Genomic DNA, 21,302 nt, shown 5'->3' on the forward strand with positions numbered 1-21,302 from the left:
GAAGGGGTTCTCAAATATAGCAACAACTTGGAATCTCTCAATCACATCATACTTCCAGAGTATATCTATAATTTTGTTCTCCAAAGGAAAGTTCTTCAAGCGAGAGAGAAATGATGGAAAGAAAAAAAAAGAAATAATTAAAGATATTCAAAACTTGAGAATATTGGAAGAGCAAAGATATTTTATTAATTAAGAATATTTTGTTTTAATTGTCATAATATTTAAATTATTATTATATTTCAACATTTATTATTATCTTTTTATTTAATTTCAAAATTTTTAAAATTTTCATACATTTATTTTTAGGGTTGGGTTGAGACTTATAAATAGCACCTCAAGTCATTTAATTTGTATGCATATTTGATTGAATATGAATTATGCCTCTCCTTTGAATTTTTTCCTTCTTTTTATTTTTTCTATTGATCCTTTTTTTTTCTTTTATTTATATATTCTCTCTCCCTTTCTCCTTTCCCATTCTGCATCGCTAATCTTCTTAGTTAGCTCTCACCCGTGGACTCGCACATGCTCTGTTTTCTTTTTCGGTCTCATCTGTGGTTCACGAAGAGATAAGGGAGGAAAGGGAAAAAGAAAAGAATTGAGTGGGTACTGCTTTTAAAAAGGGTGTGCGTCCCATGCCTTTTCCTCCTTCATCTTTATATATCTTTATTTATTAATAAACCAACCCCTCCTTTCACCAAATAAATCAAGGTACTGAAAACCGGACCGGTCATTGAACCGGCCAAACTCAGGGGTCATGGGTTCAACCGGGGGTCAAACCGGAGTCAGACCGGTCATAATAAAATAATATAATTTAAATAAAAAATGTATTAATTCTCAATACGTTCATACATATTCAAGTCTTAATATATCATATAACATATAACAATAATTCTAACAATAATAAAGTATAACAACATTTCTATATTTTTTTAAAATAAGGTTAACTAAATGATAAAAAAATTTCAATGAGTTAAAATAATAGAAATAAAAATTTATTTTAAAATAAAAGATAATAAATGAAAGTGATATATTTTAAAAATTATTTAATTAAATAATTCAAATTAAAAAATAATATAATATAATATATATTTATACTTTTTGATTTCTTTTTACTTGTTTCATCCCCTTATCTGACATAAGTATATTTTTTTTACCCTATGACTCATATTGACCTATCATTAATCATTATCATGTTAAAAATAAATATATATCTTAATTAATTATTATTATTTTTTTTTTAAATTTCAACCCGCCCAACCCGCCTGAACCGAGGGGTTGGGCGGGTTAATCCGGGTTAATCCCGGGTCAACCGGGTTAACCCGGGTTAACTGAAAACAAAAAAAAAGAAAACCGGACCGGACACATGGCCGGGTCACCGGTTCACCGGTCGGACCGGCCGGTCCGGTCCGGTTTTAAAAACAATGAAATAAATACTCCTCTATGGCTTTCTTTTTTCAATTGTATTTATTTATATATACCTTTTCCTTTTTTTAATATTATTTTTATTTTTATTTTTTTAAAAAATTATAATTTATCAAATGAAAATAAAAAAATTATTTTTAATAATTTTTCTTAATATTTAGTAAGGACATATAAGTAAATATCAATATAAAAAATAATAAAATACTTTATAAATAGAATTGAAATTATTTTTTTCTGTTTTATAAATAACATTAGAGGAGTATATATATTTTTATAAAGTATTTAGTTTCTATCAAAACATATATATATATATATATATATTATTTTAATAATTTTTGTCCAAGTTTTCACTTGACGATAATTGATTTAAAATTTTGAAAAATGTAAAAAAAATTTCCTTATTATGAAAATAGAAATTGAGAGGAGGAGAGAAGAGAAAAAACTTTCATATCATAAACAAGTGAATGTAATTTTATTTATATTGGATCTTTTTTTTTTCTTTCAAGATTTTCATTTGATAGTGATATTTCATTTTCATTAAAAGTTTTGTTGGCAATTCTCATCTTTTTTGTTCTATCATTTCTCATATTGATATAACTTTTTAATATCTCTTTATTATAATCAGGTACCTAATCCTCTTTTAAAAATTTAAAGTTAATTATGTCTTAGCTTCTTTTAAAATGTCAACCTTCTTACACTACAACTAAGCCAATATTTAGCCATAGTTTTATTTGTTCAGTAGCCACAATTTTAAAATGTGACAAAACTTCATATTAATGGTTGAAAGAAAAACGTGACTATTTTAACCGTGGTAAGAAATAAGCCACGGTTTTAAAAAAATGTGGCTCGAAGCCACACTTTTTGGAAAAAACGTGGCTATTGCTAGTCTGATATATTGTCAGACTTCAGCCACATTTTTCCAAAAACGTGGTTGAAAAAACATGACTAATTACTTTTATTTAAAAAAATTAGTAACATTTCTGGAAGTAAATTATATATTTTACAAATTTTTCAAAAATTTAAATATTACATATTATTATATTAAAGCCACGTTAAACTTGGCTACTGACTTATTTTATTAAATAAAATTTGATAAATTTATTTCAAAAATTTAAATCTTTTTCACAAGCTTTTAAACTATTTAAATACTAAAAATTATTACATTAAAATATTATTATTTTTATAATATTTTGAAAAAATTATTTCACACAATTTAATTTTTAAATTTTTTTTGATAATTAAATTTTAATTATTTAATAATTAGATTATTAATCCAAATTATTTAAATTATTTTTGTTATTGATTGATGTATATATTTTTTTTATTTATAAAATATTTTTAATTGATATTTTAAATATCTTATTAATATATTAGATTTCACAACCTATAAAACAGAAAAAAAAATATAATTAAAAATTTAAAACAAATGAAAAAATGAAAAAGACAGATAGAATAAAAAATAAATAAATTAAAAAATTTACTTATAAAATAAGAAATGAAATAAAAAAATTAATAAAATGATAAATAACTTACATTTAAAAAAGAAATCGGAGTCGAAAGATATCGGAGAACCTGTGAAGATGAGATATGGTGAGAACAAATGAAAGGCGAGTAACAAAAGAAAGCAGACGGAAGTATATATAAAAGCAGATTAAGCCACATTTTTTGTACGAAAACGTGGCTTAAAAAAAGTGGCTCAACATGAGCCATTATCAATTTTTAAAAATAATTTAATTTAATTATTTTATTTTTTATTTTACATCAATAAAATCAAATATATTTATTAATAATTAAAAATAATTAAATCATCCTAACAAAAAAATTATTATATTATTAACTGTTGTTATGTAGTTTAATTGTAAATTTAAGTTAATAAAATTCATAATATTAATTATAACTCATTAATTAATTTCTAACAAATTAATCAGTTTTAATAATTAAAAAAATTATTTTATTTTATACTGTATAGCAATAATGATTGTGAATAAATTACTCTAACATAATCATCATTATATAATTAAATATACTTTGTTATGCTAATTTTTTATAGTACTAATTTTAACCAAAAAATATTTATATAATAATAAGTACATTATATTTGTAATAAAAAAATTTATTTGTTAAACAAAATTTAAGTATAAGATTATGAAAGTTATGTTGCTAATATTAATACAAATAATTTATATATTATTCCTGACAAAAAAATAATTTATATATTATTGATACGCCATCATACTCATAAGGAGAATCTTATAATTGAAAAATAATTTAATAAAACATTCTCCATCAAAGTTTTAACAAAGTTAAACATAAAGAAAATAAAAGAAACAAATATTCATTAATTCATTATAAATAACAATTTCAAAAAAAAATACGAAAAGATGAACTTGTAATACACTGCGCACAAATGTGAAATTTTTAAAGGGGGCAGGAGAATTTATAAGGCTTTTGAGCCATGTTTTTGCAAAAACATTGTAGTTCTGAGCCACGTTTGTGTCAAGAATCTTCCTAACACAAATGTGGTCCAGCCATATTTTTCATAAAAATGTGGTTTTTATTAGTATCAATACCCGTTACTCGCTATTTTTTCCTTTAAAAATTAAATTAACCACTGTTTAAGAAAAATCATGGCAAAAATCCATTGCTATTACCACCTTTTTTGTAATGTTAATATAATTATCTTACTTATCTACTCCTTTTTCTTTCTATAATATTTTCTTTCTTTACAACCGATTAGCCTTCCAGGCTTCAAGCGTGATTTATTTTTGTTTATACCTTTGAAGCATTATTAACCGGAGCATGAATTCAAAACTTCGTCTTTCTATCAATATTTATATATCTAGCAATTATTTTATTTCATAAATGCAACATCATATAAACTTTTGATTCATATATGAGGATCTATACAACATATCAATAATGCATTCATGTATTTTTCATTTCCAGCTTTTCATCATCTCTCCCTCTTTTTGGGATTACAAATCATATAGTGTAAGCCTTCTAAATCCATTTGTTTCTTATAGAAACATCATATTGTTTCATTTAGAAACAAACAAGAAGAAGAATTTTAACTAACATTTATTCCCAACCTTATTGTGTGTTCACAAGATGAATGCTTGTAACGCAAATTGAATTTATGAATTGTGCCACACATCATAATTTAATTAAATTCCATTGAACCATTAAGACTTTGACATTACTCCCAACTTTCTTTTGAAAATATATTTCATACATAGTGGTGGAGCCTTCATCACAAAGTCTCAATCTTTGGCTCTTGACAAAAGGTCAAAATATAGTTGGGGTATTTATAATACTTTATTAGCTTGATGCTTTTAAGTGCTGCAATTGCAAAATTGCATATTTAAATAGAAAATCTTCTTGTCACAAATTTTGGTCTAATCATCTTATTAAAGGCTTGAATAATTTTTGATAAACTATTTTAATGAGTAGGCTTTTCTTGATCTCATAATCATTGAGAGTCTAAGATATGAAACCACTAGCATTTTCAAGTGATTCATCTTGATCACTATATTAGTAATTGTGAACATAATAGTTCTTTCTCTTTCACAAAATCTTGGCTGTGATTCAATACACATGTGTAACCATCTTATAGATGCATCTATCAATTTCATTAAATATTTGCATGGTCCACATGATATCTAAATTGGCCTATTTTCACTCAATATATTCTATAAATATTCGAGATCCAATCCCAATTATTGCTAATGATAGTATCATAATTTTTCTTAAGCAGCACATGAGAATTCTTGAAGCATGAATGTGTTAGTTATTTAGGAAGAATCTTCTAGTTTTTCCATGGATGTCATTGTAAATTCTCAATAATTCTTACATCAATATTGATTCCGGATGATCTAATTAGTCATGCCAAATAATAACAATATACCTCTAGTATCCCAAACCAAAGTAATAATAAACTTTCAATTTGCTAAGAATTATAAACTTCTGGTTACAATTTTAATATAACATCCAATATCATAAAAATCCTTAATAACTTATCTAAAACTCATGTAAATAACATATCACAAATAAATTTTGCTTCATAGATATGAAAAATCTTTTAGAAACACTATCAATTTTGTACCACCCGATATACATAAATAGTAAAACCATTTAAAATAAAGGATTATTAATCCTCTTGTTTGCATATTGTGCAAAGATATATTTTTTTTAAGTTCTCTAGAAAACAAAACACAAGTAGTTCTAAGTTTATAATTCTCTATAAATACCCTGAAACTCTTGCTATTTCTTTTTAGCATTTACAATTAATCAACATTATAGTATTGATATTTTCAGTAATTAAGATGATCTCAAATATTTCATTCCTTATATGTTGACCATAATTATCTAATCATATCTAAATTTCACCATCATTGGATATAAAGATTATTATATATTACCATTTTAATTAGGAGTAAACAAATTAACTATTAAGACTTTGAAAAAATATATGTACCTGCATCTAGAAAGTCTTTTTTAGAAAAGATTATTTTCATCAAAAATTTATCCAAAATTGATTTCCAAGAACTTTTAAAATGATTCAAAAATTTTCTTAAAAGGAACTCACTCAACAAAGTAATATATAAAAATTATCTACATATAATCACTTTCATATATTCATGATTTTCATTGCTTTACTTATTATATGACTTGCATACTTCTAATAACTGTTTTTATTTCAATCCTAAATATGATATATATATATATATATATATCAATTGTAACTATTAATACATGTATGGATAATGTAATAGGGAACTTTATCATTAATAAAAATGCATCATAGATATCATATCTTGAACATGTATGTATATGTGAGAGTTATCAAATATATCTTCATATATCAAGAGAAAAATAATTTTAATATCAAATATTTATTAAAATTTGAAATATGCATATGCATAGAAGGAGGAAAATAACTTACTCATTCTTACAAGTATTTATAGATCAACACTTGCGTCAATATGTAAACACAATAATAATTGAATATTTGATTGTAACACTTTGTGAATATATTTCTTCAAACTATCATAATCATTCTTTGACATTTTCCTCTAATTCAATAAATGATAGACAATGTGTCTATATGGATGCATGCCATATTTTTTGTAATATAAACTCTATTGACTATAATCTTTAGGATTATAGAAAAATAATCTTTTAAATCCAATAACTTCTTTTGAACTATTAGCCTTTAGGGCTATGGTAGTTAAGACAATTAAATTAATAATCAATATATCCATTCCACAAATTTTATATAATTCATTAGAATCATAAGATTATCCTTTCATATAAAGGTTAAAAATTGAGATGACTTTTGGCAATATAATAATAAAATCAACTATTGCTTTTGGTCATATAATCACAAATAAATTAAATATATCTTCTAGCTATTTAATCATAAAATTACATATGACTTCTGACAATTTAATAACAAAATTACAAATGACTTCTAGCTATTCAATAATAAAGTTAAACATGACTTTTGATTATAAGATAACAAAATCAAATATGGCTTCTAGCCATATAATAACAAAATAAATATGACTTTTAGTCATAATTTATCATGACCATAAGTTGATCATTTATAAAAAAGTAAAAATTTAAAGTGATATGACTTTATGCCATAATCAAAATAATATGGCTATTAATAATTTATTGCAAGAGTATTAAAAAGAATTAAATAAGAGAAAATAAAAACTATATATATATATATATATTTATTTAAATAGATAACTTCATGATATGACTTCATAATCTACTTTATATTTGCAATCAGCTTCAGGGTCCACTTGAAATTTTTTGTGTGGATATCTTCAAGATTCACTTCATCTTTTATGTAAATAATTTCGGGATCCACTTTATATTTTATATGTATCACTTCATGATCCATTTTATGTTATGGATGGATAACTTCAAGATTCATTTTTCTAAAAATTATATATGTAAATAGCTAAACAAATATTATATATATATATATATATGATAAATTAGAAAATAAGAAATTGAGTGCACATAGGATAAATAAATAATTAAATGTAAATATTTAAGATCCACTTTATATTTTATTTGGATAAAATCAGTATCCATAATAATAGGTAAATAACTTCAGGATTTACTTTATATTTTATTTGGTAATCTTTCAGATCCACTTTATAGTGGTAATCTTCCAGATCCATCTTATATTTTCAATGTGAATAACTTCATGATTCATTGTATATTAAATATGGATAATTTTATGATCCACTTTATATTATATGTGAATAACTTCTAGATCCACTATTTTAAAATTAAATTGTGCCTCATACTTCTGGATGTAAAACACAATATGTAATTATTTGATTGATTGAGGGAGGAAGAAAATAATTGAACAAAAAATAAATTCAATAACAACATAAATAATAAGAGTATATGGATGATAGAGATTTGCTCAATATTCAACCGACAATGCCTCCATCTCTATTAAAGATGTTCATTGGCACAAGCATTAATTTCTAATCCAATAATTATAAGAATACTCACCTAGCGATGTCAAGAGTAAAGCTGTCATGCTGACAACATGTTATGAAAATAGAAATTGAGAGGAGGAGAGAAGAGAGAAAACTATGCTGAAAATATAAGAGCATAGAGAGCTTTTTTATTTTTGATGTGTCAAATACAATTAAAATACCTTCTATTTATAAATACAAATATATTAATTAAGTGAATAAAATATATTAGATAACAACAATTGAAAGATATTATAATAAGGTGTTTAAAATTTGGAGATAATAAATATTTATATAATATTTTAATATTCATGACACTCCAAATCAAAAGATGTACAATCAGAGTAGAGCAGAAATGGAGGGGAAAACCAATCTGATTGTACAGTTAGATTAGAGCAGAAATGGAGGGGGAAAAGAAAAAAGAGGGAGGGGGACCCCACGCCCGGCTTGTTGATAGTTCACCACGTCTTTTGAGAGAGCAATGAATGGGATCGAGTGTAGACTGTAGATTCTGCTTTTGCGTGTTATATAAATTATAATCCCATCGCAATGTGAACAAAAACGTGTGAAATGAAATGGAGTGCCCTCTTGCTCCTAAACCCATTCCCCATTTTCAAGTTCCTTCGCCGGACACTCCCATCCAAACAACTCACCGTCCGGCCGATCTCTGCTTTCGATGCCGTCAACCAGGTCACTGGAGTCGCCACTGCCCTCTCAAACAATCTCGCTCGCCCATCCCTCCTCCTAATTCCACAATCCCAAATATTTATTGCCGGTGTGGCCATGGGTTTTGCGAGGTCCGAGAGGCCAAGAATGATCGGAACTGTGGCCGGAGCTACTACGTCTGCCCCATCAAGAGAGTAATGTCGCCAATGGCTCAGCTTCTTGATTGCCTTATCTTTTCTCCCATTTTTACTGTGTCAAATGTGGTGACTGGTTTCTGTTCTTAGGGGAAAAAATGTAAGGATTTTGTTCAATGGTGTGAGGATCCTATTGATGAGAGCTACTTGCGTCCTCCTCAGTATACATACCCGACTTGTTCTTGTGGCGCCGGAGTTTGCAGGAGAGTCAAAGCTATAAGTGGTCCCCATAAGGGGCTCTATTTTTTTGCATGCCCCATTAAACAGGTATGCTAATTTTTTTAGAACCCACAGGTTATGTGTTGTTTTGTTCCTTCTTTTTTCTTTTATCTCTCTCTTCTTTGCTTGTGTCTGCTGTTAACTCGCTGTTGGACTTGGTTTATATTTATTATTAGTGGTCCCGAGTTGATACTACTTGTAACATTGTAACTGGAATCTTCGAGTGATAAAATTGTGTTGTTGTAGCTTCTTCTGAGTAACTTTCCTAGGTTTGTGCTTTAAATTGTTGGCAATCTAGGCACCATTCGTTGTTTCTATGGTCTAGTTTTCTGGGTCTTATTCGATGTTTAGTGCAGAGTCATATGAATAAATATTTCAAGCCTGTAACGGCCATATTTCTATGCCTTAAAAGAGGTAGTTGAAATAACTGTAAGGTATTTATATTTCGGGAAAACTCTAGCATTATCACATCTGGGAGCACATTACAATCTGGACCGGTTCAGATTAAACTACTTTTTTTATTTGTTTAAATAAAAATACAAAATTTAATAAATTTATTACTCCCTCAGTTCAAAAATGTAATACATTTTTTTAGGAGTTGAATGTTTAAAAATGTAAGGTATTTTCAATCTTTTGAGGTGTAATCATTGCTTTTTTTTCCAAAAGTGTTCCTATTGATAATGATTTTATATTTATTATAGGGTGTTTGATAGGGGTAAGTATGGAAAGATAGAGTTAGTGTGAAAGTAGGTAATTACTTTGTTGGGGTGAGATTCGGTAAAAATGCCTTACATTTTTAAACGAAAAAAGTTATTATCAATTTGTACCATTTGTATTTAATCAGATCAATTCAAATTTAATATTTTTTATAAATGGACTATAAAGATTTACTTCAAACTGTTTTGAATCTAATTGTATAATAAGTTAAAATTTTTTGAATATGAATAGTACAGAATAAATCTATACAGTCAATTTATAAAAATTAATATTAAATTTAGATTAATCTGATTAAATATGAATGGTACATGTTGATAATAAATATGTTTATTTAGAATTTTATAAATTTTTATTTTTAAAAATATAAAAATTAAAAAAAGTTGTTTAATCTGAACGGTTTAGATTGTTTCAGGGTAATGAGAACATGGTGAATGTGCTCCCCTCACATCTCTTCTTGTTTCTTACAAATGCACATTAAAATCTGAAGATTTAATGAGCCTTTGGCTCAAATTTGTATTCCCTCCAGTGCTATGCAAGCTAGCTTTGTTTTGTTCCTATTTAAGAGCTCAGTCTCTATTGTCTGCATTATTTATTACTTTCTTTCTCAAACTACCCTTGCGTATTGAAAATCAATCATAAATGTCCATAGTGGGAGGGTGTATTTTGGGGAAAGTATCGCAATTTTTTTACAGATTAAATACAAACAACCAACTTTGCCTCTTTTCTTAATAGGTGTGAATTAAGTAATGAGGTCTAACAATTCGGACCAGAGATAGCAGAATGTTTGTGGCCGGCTATTGTGCAGTAGATAGTATCCTATATATGAATGCCTTTGTTCTTATGTTTAAGATTGACTTGTGAGACCCATAGACAATAATTGAAACAAGTAGATAGATATGTTCATGCCTTTGTTCTTATATTTAAGATTTTGTCATGAAAGACTAGATGGTCAATTTCAAGCATGTGTTTTGAAAAACTGACTGATACACTGATATGCTATCACGCCAGGCAATTGAAGACAATTTGGATTTTCAAATTTTTAATCATTCGCCTTCAGGATGCAGATCTGACATGATCTGATTTTTTATCTCTCTTCACGATTTTTCTGTGGCTTTATATTAAAAAAAAAAAAAGGCAGAGCTTTTGCTGAAGTTAGTTGCTGATGTTCATATTTCAATCTGGGGGTTAAATAGAGCCAAGTGTTTACAAAGGACAAAGTAGTAGTTGTGACGTACACGCTCAAGACACAACACTGTAAATAAAACCACTACTCTCATGCAAAGATAACACATTCTCAAAATATGTCACTATCAGACGTAAAAATAGTAATGGGATAATGCTAATACTGATTACTGAACCCAATAAAGAAATGAAACACATTATTCCTAAATGCCGGACAATCATAAATGGTCTGAAACACATTAATCCTTAACAGAAATCAATTATGTTGGTATTTGGCAACCATCTTCTTTTGCAATATTCCTCCCCGTATTGATCGAAAGCAATGGTAAAAGGGCTTTCAGGATTGGAGGTCTTGATGTCGGTGTAGCTATATATGTATGATCAAGAGTTTATAACATATGATATAGAAGATTGTTCCCTTTTTCTTTTGCTGTTATATCATAAATATGATTTCCATTGGCCTAGAATATCATGAATTTATTCTTGGTCCGCTATAACTTTAGGACTATTGCTTCTGCCTTAACAGAAGAGTAAATTTCAAACAGGGTCATGGTGCTTGCAGTCATCACGTGTGGGAGGATTCATTGTCGGTTATTTCGAATATGGAAGATCTTCTGGGTCCAGACATTGCGCTAAATTTTGGCGATCCTCAGGATATGAACATTGCTCCTAATATTGAGGATCCTCAGGATCCAGGCATTGCTTCAAATACTGGCGATCTTCAGGATATGGAGACTGCTCCAAATACTGGCGATCCTCAGGAGACAGACATTACTCCAAGTATTGATATTGATGATTCTCGGGATATAGCCATGGCAATTTTTTCAGTTTTCTGGGGATCTCTTGTGAAGAAGGCCCGGTCATTGTTGCATCTGTTAATACCTACCACGATTGGCTTTGCGGATGTCTCTCCTGAAAAACACATTCAGCATCACGAAGAGAAGAAAGTCAGACTTGCTAACACTTCTGACAACTGCCTCAAACCTGAGGAGCACGTTCAGTGTTATAAGGAGGAAGAAGTGAGCCTTGCTAGCATCCATGACAGTCATGTCAAGGCCAAGGCCGAATTCGAAGCATCGGAGATTAGAAGGTTCAGTCGATCCCTTCAAGGCCAGGCTGCTCGACTTAAGAGAAAGTTGCAGAAATTAGAAAGCGAAATCATCTCATGCGAGCTAGAGGCCAAGGAGATACAGACTCGTCTAGTTTATTAGAAGATAAAAGAAATCTCATATCTAAATATTAAGGGGTATATTGTAAATATACAAGCTTAAAGAGTATATAACTAAATGGTTTAAATTATTTTTATAGAGTATATCATCTTTACATGTATTTAGTATAAAAAATTTAGCATGGTATAATGAAACATTTGATGGGACAAAGGAGACGAAAAAAGAATGAAAGATGGGGAAAAAAATGAGAGAGGGGGAGAGAGGGAGGGTAAATCTGTATCCTCTGACACTAAAAAAAAAAAAAATGCAAGATCATACAACAAGAAAAAAATGAAAAGGAAAAAAAGGTAATAAAAGAAATATTAAAAAATTAAAAAGTTTTATACCTAAAGCTTAAAAGAAATATTATAAATATATAAGATTAAGAAGTATTTAATTAAATAATTTAAATTATTTTTGTTAAATATATTATCTTTAAATGTATTTAATACAAGAAATTTAACAGGGTGAGATGGAAGCAAGTAAAAATAATTAACTTGTACTTCCAGCTGGAGTGGCTGTAAAATATGTGGCAGAAAATAATTAAATTGTAATGCATTATTGGAGTTACTGTAAATTATGTTTGGAAGGTGTCTTTATTTCTGTAAGGTCAAATCTCATGACTTTAACGAGATTTTGTTTTCGTAACAACGGCATCTTGCTGCATCTTAAAAAATGTAACTTATAATTTATTTCCTTTTGTTTTTAATTTTAATTTTAAAATATAAATTGAATTTTAACTTAATTTAATTAATAGTATATAAAATATATTAATGACTTCATATTTATATGAAATTATATAAGAAAAAACATTTTAAAATTAATTTAATTTTTATCAAATGACTCAAGAAAAATATAATTTCTTATGCAATATTTTATTATTTTGTTTCTTAAAATTTCTAAATATATTTTTCCATACTTATTTTTTTGGCTCAAATTTATATTTAAATTTTTCCCATACTTAAGATAATTATATTTGTATTCATTAATGTATATAATTTCTATCAATATTTTGTTAATTATTATTACTCCCTTAGTCTAAAAATATTTTTTATATTTTAAAATATAAATAATTTATTTTTTTCAAAAAATATTAATAATAAATAAATTATTTTATATTTATTTTAACGGTAAATATTTTTTAAATAGGAATAAATTTAAAAATATAATATTAATTTAAAAATAATTAAATCTATTACTTTCTTTTTGTTTAATTCTATCTTCTTCTGTTAATTCTATTATTTCTTGTTTTTGTTTTTCACTTTTTATTGAATTTTGTCTTCCATGTTTTCTATTATATTCTTGGAGTTCTAATTTTTCAATTTGTTCAAATATCTTCCATAAATTATTATTTATGACTTCTTGTCCTTTTTGTAATTATTTTTGTTTGTCTCATATTTTCGTTTACTTTTTTTTATTTATTTTTCTTCAGTAATACTTATATTTTCTTCTTCAACTATTTTCATCATATTAATCTAAGAACATTCATCTACTACTTCCATTGTACTGTCTATTCCTAAGGCGTTCATTACTTGTTGGGTATTATATTTTATATGTTGCATATTATATTTTATATTTTCTATATCATATTTTACCTTTCCTATTTTGTCATTAAAATCTTTCTTTATTTCATATATTTTTTGCTCAAATGTTTTTGCTAGTTCTATTAGTTTTTATAATTTATTTTTTGGATTTTCTTATTCTATCACACTTTTTTCTTCTATGAATAACATCTCTATTATTTCATCTAGGCTATATATTTATACTAAGTCTTCTATATTTATATTAATATAACTTTCTAATTGTTTCATTATGTACATATTAGTTCAATTTACTTGATTAAATGTACTATCTTCATCTCCTCCTAATATAAAAAGTACTAACTAACATGAAGGTTCATTTACTGGTAAATAATAGTTTTCTAGTAGTTTATGTATTTCTACTTCATATAATCTTGGTTCTACTATTTTTATTACATTCATTATTACTGTTGCTAAAATGAATCTAAAGCTTCAATAATATGTAGACAAATATTCAAAAAATACAAATCCAAGCAAGAACACCTTGAATTTTCTAATATAACTTTAGAGATTATGAAGTTTATATTATCTTCCTTCTAACAAGTGATAACCTTGCTCTGATACCATAATTCAACAGATTAGCTATATGCTACCACAGAGTTCGACAAATAATGATCCGGGTCATAAAAAGATTTCTATCCTCTTTCATATAGAGAATTACCAAGCTAGAACTTCAATCCGACACATACCTTTTCTATTTAGATCATCACAGCCCAACCTTCCTTCGTTTCCTACAAAAAGCATAAGGATTATCACTGGATTACCACTATGTTAGGGTTCAGATAATAATTCATTCTTAATCTCTGAAAAAAAATTACTTGGAATTCATACCTGGGTTACTTGTTTAATACTTAAAATGGTGAAGGTAAAATGGAAGTAATTGAAAGAGAATTTTATTGAAGCTAAGAAGGCAGAGATCAAAAAACTCTGAAATCTGATACAAGTTCTTCTAGGTTCTTTATTTTTTTTACAATTGAGATTACATGGCTTTATATAAAATTGACATACCAACCTTGGTTATAAGTTTATCCTAACTACAATTAGTTAAAGATAAAACTTAATCCTAAAGCAATGGTAATTTTTGACAAAATTACAAGTAAAGTAATAATAATTCTAACTTTACTTTGAAGTTAAGATAACTTTTGTCCTTGTCGACCACCTTCTTTCCTTATCTTCATGTGTCAGCTATTTTGTCCTCATCGGCCACCTTTCTTTCTTGTCTTTATGTGTCGGCTACTTATATTTTTCTATTGTCGGTAGATTGCTCCAAGATATTTAAATCGATTGTGGGGTCTTCATAATTTTTTTCAACTATTCTTCTTTTATCACAATATTTGCATTTATGATTTACATATTCAGATAACACCTGGCATATTTTTTTTCTTAGTGATCTTTGGGTTGTTCATCTAATAACTTTTTACTTTTTCATATCATTGGCTAAAATTTTTGACCATCCAACTATTCTTTCCGACGGAGTATATACATGTTGTTAGTCCTGTGAAATAAATTCGTTGGGTTTCATCAGCTGTCGTGGTTCTATTCATTTCTTGAAATATAATATTGAACTATGGGGCTTTTATTGTAGAAACTTCATATTGAAAATTTTCATCTTCTTCTATGTCTTCTTTTTCTTCTTTTTCACATTCAAAAGGTTTTTTGGTGGTTCCAAATTTAATAAAATTAATGGAAAGATAAAATTTTTCTGAAGTAACTTCAGTTATTGTTGAGTAATATCTAATCTATACTCAATATTAAGTCACTATTTCAAAATAGTGTTTTGCAGCTTCTTGGATTGACTTTGGGAGCCGAGATATTTTAAACATATTATTAGAAGGGTGTATTGAATGTATAAGTTTATAACTGAATAGGGTCATCCTCTATGTTTAAATGTAAACATTAACAACCCTAGAAGAAGTCTAACTGTAGAAAAAAGACTAATAACTAAAAGAGGATTGTCTTTGAATAAATCACAAAGCACGAAAATACTACTGGATTATTTAGCAGAAATTTCAATAACTTCAAATTTAGCATTTTTAAGACTAGAAACACTTAGAATAGATGTGACAAATAATGATAATTACATATTAATAGAAGTTAAAAAAAAAAGAGCTATATGGAGAGAAGTAATAGCATTAGTTGACCATAAAATAGAAAAAAGTAGTATTCAGTTAGAATTTATAAAAAATAATTTAAAAATAAAAAATGAAGGAAATAAAACATCTAATTTAATTAGAATAGATAAAAAGATGTAATAAATGTAATATTATGGGTAGAAAAGAATAGTGATAAGTAATGTAAAATAATATTAGGAAAAGATTTATTAAATCAAGTAAAGCCATACAGGATACAAATGAAAAGAATTATGATTAATATAAATTATTAGACGATAATAATTCTAAAAGTAAAATTAATTATTTAAATGATAAAATTATATTATATTATCATAAAATTCAATTATCAAAAATATAGATCTAAAAATATCATGCCTTAATAGATATTGGAGCAAATATTTTAATAGTAAAAGTTAATGTATTACCAAATGAATTGTGAAAAAAGAAGAATAAAATTAAGAATGAAAGGAATAGAAAGAAAAATCAATATGATAGAATTAAAAGTAAAAGATGTCCCAATACAAATAGGTAAATATAAATTAAAAATTAATGAAATAAATCAGTACAATGAAATTAGGAATAGATTTTATAGAAAACATTATCCTATACATATGTTTCAGAAAGTCTTAATATTCTCAACACCATGTAAACATGAAGCTTGAAAAATAAGAATAACAAGACCTTACTATAGAAAAAACGAAAAATTTTAGAAAAAGATTGAGGAACATGAAATTCAATTCTTATCTAATAAAAAATCCTTATATTCTAACCATGCACTAATTATAATAAATATTTTCGGTATTGCAAAAATTGTAAAAAAGAAAACCGTTGAACAAAAATTATTAAATAATTATAATGAAAATTCTTTAATACATTGAAAAAAAATCTAAACCTTTAAACAAAATTGAATTAATAAATTATAGAAAATAATTTAAGAAAAATATAATTTCTTATGAAATATTTTTTTCTTAAAATTTCTAAATATATTTTTCATACTTATTTTTTTGGCACAAATTTATATTTAAATTTTTTCCATACTTAATATAATTATATTTATATTCATTAATATATATAATTTTTATCAATATTTTGTGGTTTATTATTACTCCCTTTGTTTAAAAAAACATTTTTTATATTTTAAAATATAATTAATTTATTTTAAAAAAATATTAATAATAAATAAATTATTTTATATTTATTTTAATTTTAAATATTTTATTAAATAAAAATAAATTTAAAAAAATAATATTAATTTAAAAATAATTAATTATTTTATTAAAAACGGATAACTCCTCCTCTAAAAACCTATATTAATAATTAATAATTGAAATAAATTTAAAAAAATAAATTAATAAAAATTAAAATTAAATAATCAAAACAATAATTAAAACAAATTTAAAAATACAATTTATTTCAATATGACAACCCAAGAACAGACTATGCATCACACGACTGTCTCTTCAACCATTTCTTATCCATCACCAGGTTATTAAAATTTCCAGAAAGCACAACACACTATATTACAAAAATTGATTCTCCAATATTATAAGACAAAGGAAGACTCATTCATAGATACGAACCCAGAAAGAAAACAGAGAATGCCATCAACTCTTCATCTTCTTTAACCAGAGATCTCAATGGCCTTGACCTCAGGTTTCTTAACCTCTTCCTTCGGAACAGTCACAGTAAGTACCCCATTCTCCATGGAAGCCTTAACCTTATCCATTTTCGCATTCTCCGGCAACCGGAATCTCCTCATGAACTTCCCACTGCTACGTTCAACTCGGTGCCACTTGTCGTTCTTGTCTTCTTTCTCGGCGTTCCTCTCGCCGCTTATCTGAAGCACCCTGTCGTCTTCGATCTCGACCTTGACCTCCTCCTTCTTCAGACCTGGAAGATCGGCCTTGAACACGTGAGCTTCTGGAGTCTCCTTCCAGTCCACGCGAGTGTTCACGAACGCTGAATTTCCCAGTGAAGAAGAAGGGACAGGGAAGTCCTTGAACGGGTCCCATACGTCCAGAGAGAAGGGATCGAAGATGCTGCTCCTTCGACCACCGAACAAACTAGGGATCAACGACATGTTTGTCTCTAAACTCGAAAGAGAATAACAACAGAGAATGAGAGAAGCGAGTGCTGATACTGGCTTAGCTGCTTGCTTTTGCTTTGCTATTCTTGACGGTGAAGTGCAGGATAGGTTGGGGTATTTAAATGGGGGAGAGGGGGGTTATGTGGTCCTGTCGAGAAAAGTGTTGAGAAATCCAGAATGTTTGGGAGTTTTCAAGCTTCGACTATTGGCCACCGACTGTGAAGGAATTGCCCAGATGATCGAGTGGGTCCAGGCCCAAATTCTTTTGGATCCTATCATGATGGGCCGAGGCCCAAGATGTTTTGGTATATTTTGTGATGGAATCTACTGGGGTCACATTAAAATATTGTAACAACACAGAAAAAGCTAGCGTCCCATGACATAGAGAATCAATGTTTAAATCCTTCATTAAAAAAAAAAAATATATTTAATATCTGATAATGTCTCAAATATAAAGATGTCAATTAAGGTCAGGTCAACCCTTGATGGGCTAGGACCTAAATAGATTAAACTTATAAAGTTTGATTATATTTTAGAGTTCTATTTTAGTTAGCCTGACCCTAAGTTTTAGAATTTAAGGAGGCCCGATCCTATATATTTTTTATTTTTTAATTTAAAAATTTAAAAAAATATATTTAAAATCTCAAAAAATTTATTACACATAACATTAAATATATAAGAATAAATTTAAGTCTAATGAAAAGCAATATCACAATCAATGCCAATAATAATTAGACTTTGTTACCATCATTCTCAAAATTTTGATGATTTTCATCTTTATGAACATTAATATAATTTCATTCTTCTCTTTGTGGAGCCTTAACAATAATAAAAATATTAATTTTTTTATATATTCCTTCTTCATCCTTGTAAAATAAGGTTAGAATTTTAAAATTAATGTAGTATTTAATTTTTTTAATATTAAAATTTTAAAAAAATTATAGAAAGACTTAAAAAGGCCAGCCATTTTATTTTAAGACTTAAAAGGCCTGGTGGTGTAAAAACAGGGAAGGAGAAGGGGGAAGAGAATATCGAAAAAAGAGAAAGGGATCAGTAGAGAAAATAGAAAGAAGAGAAAAACTCAAAGGAGAAGCAATATAACAGTAATTCTTATTCAATCAAATGCGTGTCTAAAACAAATGAGCTAAAACGCTATTTACAAGCCTCAACCTTAACTCTAGAATTAAATGCAAGAAATTCTTAGAATTATAAAATTAAATGAAAAGATAATAATAATTCAAATATCACAACAATTAAAATAAAATATTTCTCATTAATAAAATATCCTAATAAAATATATTTGATCTTTCAATCTTCTCAATATTTAATATTTTTAATTATTTTTTTTCTTTTTCTTCCCATCATCTCTCCCCTGCTTGAAGAACTCTCCTTCGGAGAGTAAAATTGTGGATATGCTCTGGAAGTACGATGGCATTGAGAGATTCTGAGTTGTGTCTCTATTTGGAAGCCCTTTCTAGCAAATCAGATATCAATAAATGACATCAAATAAATTGTAAATAATTTGAGCATATAGAAGCACAACATACAAATCTAAAAATCCTTTCCAACAAATAAGATAATATTGGAGAGAACCATATGGTTCGCAAATAGTATGTGCTTCCATATTTTCAATAACATCAGCACTAAAGGGCATAGTAGATGAATTAGGTAGAGTAGGAGCTAGTTGAAATTGGATTCCATCATTAATTGTTTCAAAATTCTTAACTACCATGTGTAGACTTTGCTTTCATAATTTCTCTTCTTTTTGATTAAGAGTTGCCTCTTGAGTCCCAACAACGCTTATATCTAAGATAGAAGTAAAAGCTTCAACATGAATCAATTAAACTTCTTTAATTTCTATGTTGTCACATGACTCAATCTCAAAATCAGCAATAATATTACTCTCTAGCACCACTGATATAGGTACATAATCTTGGTTAGGCATATTATCTCCTTTAGAAGTCAAAATATTAGAGTGTTTATATTTTAAGATACTATTAAGAGGATTAGGAGTTATTTTCTTTTGATATAACTTCTCTTTCTCCACTTGATAGCAATGCCTTTCTTTTAATGTGGATCGAATGGAGCTTTGGAGTTCATCAATTTTATTTCTTACAAATTCAAGGTGTGAACATATAAAATTCAAGTCTGATTGATCAACCAAATCATAGTAGTGATGATCAGCATAATCATAATGACAATGATAATTATATCAATAACAATCAATATAATCATATCGATGATGGTTAATATAATCACATTGGCAATTAAATGAGGCCATAACATCATTATTGAATGTGGGTTTTTTTTTTATGATTGTAGGCAATGGAAGGTGAGATCTTTTTATTTTTTTATTGGAAAGCTCTAATATCTTATTTAAGAAAAGGTTTCCAAGGTGCTTTCACCTAAAAGGTGATGACCTTATTCAACAAGTCTAACCCTCCAAAAACTCAAAAGTTTCTCAAGAATTAAACATGCTAAATAAGTAACAATATAAGTAAAGTTTTCATAGTAATCTTCAAAGGCCTGAAAACCCTTTAGGGAAACCAATAGAAACTTTGAGTAGTTTAGGGAAAATTTTGACCTAGACATAGGGCTAAACTATTTATAAGGTCAATTTTTTTTAGAGTTAAATTAAAAAAATCAAATGAGTGAATGAACGAAAGAAAAAATAGAATAATAATTAAATAAAGGAAGGAAGGAAGGAAAACAAAATAATATCAAAAAGAAGGAAATATGGTAGAGTGGCTTAAAATAAAAGAAAGTAGAAACAAACAAGAAAAATAAGAAAAATGAATAAGAAAAAGAGATAAATGGCAAGGGATCTAGAATTTAGGATTAAAGAATGGTACCGAGTAACTTAAAGAGTTTTAGATTATAAACTTATCTCCCATAGCCTTTTTGTATAATAATTCTTGGTACTAAAAAAGGGTTTGGTAATAGAAATCGAATGGTGGGAACTTTGCTTTGATGCCAATTAATGTAGAAACGAGGAAGCAGAAGAGGGAAGAAAATATAGAAAAGGGAGAAAGGAATCAGTGGAGAGAATAGAAAGAAGAAAAAAACTCAAATGAGAGGCAAGATAACAGTAATTTTTATTTAATTAAATGTATGTCTAAAATAAATGAGCTAATGCGCTATTTATAAACCTCAACTTTAACCCTAAAATAAAATGCTGGAAATTTTTGAAATTCTAAAATTAAATGAAAATATAATAATAATTTAAATATTATGATAATTAAAACAAAATATTCTTAATTAATAAAATATCCTAATAAAATATATTCGATCTTCTAATCTTCTCAAATCTTTAATATTTTTAATTACTTTCTTTTCTTTTTTTCTCATCCGAATTATTATTTTACATTTTAAAGTAGTCGGTCGGCCCTAGATTTTTTGGGTTTAAAAGGG

The 21,302-nt window shown here is 27.2% G+C and overlaps 2 protein-coding genes and 1 long non-coding RNA gene across 5 annotated transcripts; 1 reads left to right on the forward strand and 2 right to left on the reverse strand.

Moving 5' to 3' along the window:
* Positions 1–8,467: 8,467 nt before the first annotated feature.
* On the forward strand, positions 8,468–12,249 carry LOC129287914 (uncharacterized). The gene is made up of 3 exons (XM_054924200.1): positions 8,468–8,788; positions 8,879–9,055; positions 11,452–12,249. The coding sequence occupies exons 1-3, from the start codon at positions 8,504–8,506 to the stop codon at positions 12,115–12,117; spliced, it is 1,128 nt and encodes a 375-aa protein (XP_054780175.1). The 5' UTR covers positions 8,468–8,503; the 3' UTR covers positions 12,118–12,249.
* Positions 11,132–14,643, reverse strand: LOC129287933 (uncharacterized). 3 transcript variants are annotated; one of them, XR_008587845.1, is made up of 3 exons: positions 14,526–14,643; positions 14,384–14,425; positions 11,132–11,818 (listed from the first exon to the last, which is right to left on the reverse strand). It is a non-coding gene; the product is annotated as an uncharacterized LOC129287933 (long non-coding RNA). The 3 variants fall into 3 exon arrangements; XR_008587849.1 differs by having other exon boundaries at positions 11,132–12,022; XR_008587844.1 differs by having other exon boundaries at positions 11,132–12,030.
* Positions 14,644–17,189: 2,546 nt separating this feature from the next.
* LOC129287924 (17.5 kDa class I heat shock protein) lies at positions 17,190–18,013 on the reverse strand. The gene has a single exon (XM_054924211.1). The coding sequence runs from the start codon at positions 17,883–17,885 to the stop codon at positions 17,427–17,429; it is 459 nt and encodes a 152-aa protein (XP_054780186.1). The 5' UTR covers positions 17,886–18,013; the 3' UTR covers positions 17,190–17,426.
* Positions 18,014–21,302: the final 3,289 nt, after the last annotated feature.

Source organism: Prosopis cineraria, unplaced genomic scaffold, assembly GCF_029017545.1.
Source record: "Prosopis cineraria cultivar Desert tree isolate PC_DT_omini unplaced genomic scaffold, ASM2901754v1 PC1, whole genome shotgun sequence".
Taxonomy (NCBI): domain Eukaryota; kingdom Viridiplantae; phylum Streptophyta; class Magnoliopsida; order Fabales; family Fabaceae; genus Prosopis; species Prosopis cineraria.

Excerpts from the sequence above, each read along its gene's own strand:
- LOC129287914 (XM_054924200.1), top strand. The coding sequence starts at position 8,504 with ATGGAGTGCCCTCTTGCTCCTAAACCCATTCCCCATTTTCAAGTTCCT. Across the intron at positions 8,789-8,878 it reads ACGTCTGCCCCATCAAGAGA|GGGAAAAAATGTAAGGATTT; the intron begins GTAATGTCGCCA and ends TTCTGTTCTTAG. Across the intron at positions 9,056-11,451 it reads TTGCATGCCCCATTAAACAG|GGTCATGGTGCTTGCAGTCA; the intron begins GTATGCTAATTT and ends AATTTCAAACAG.
- LOC129287924 (XM_054924211.1), bottom strand. The coding sequence starts at position 17,885 with ATGTCGTTGATCCCTAGTTTGTTCGGTGGTCGAAGGAGCAGCATCTTC.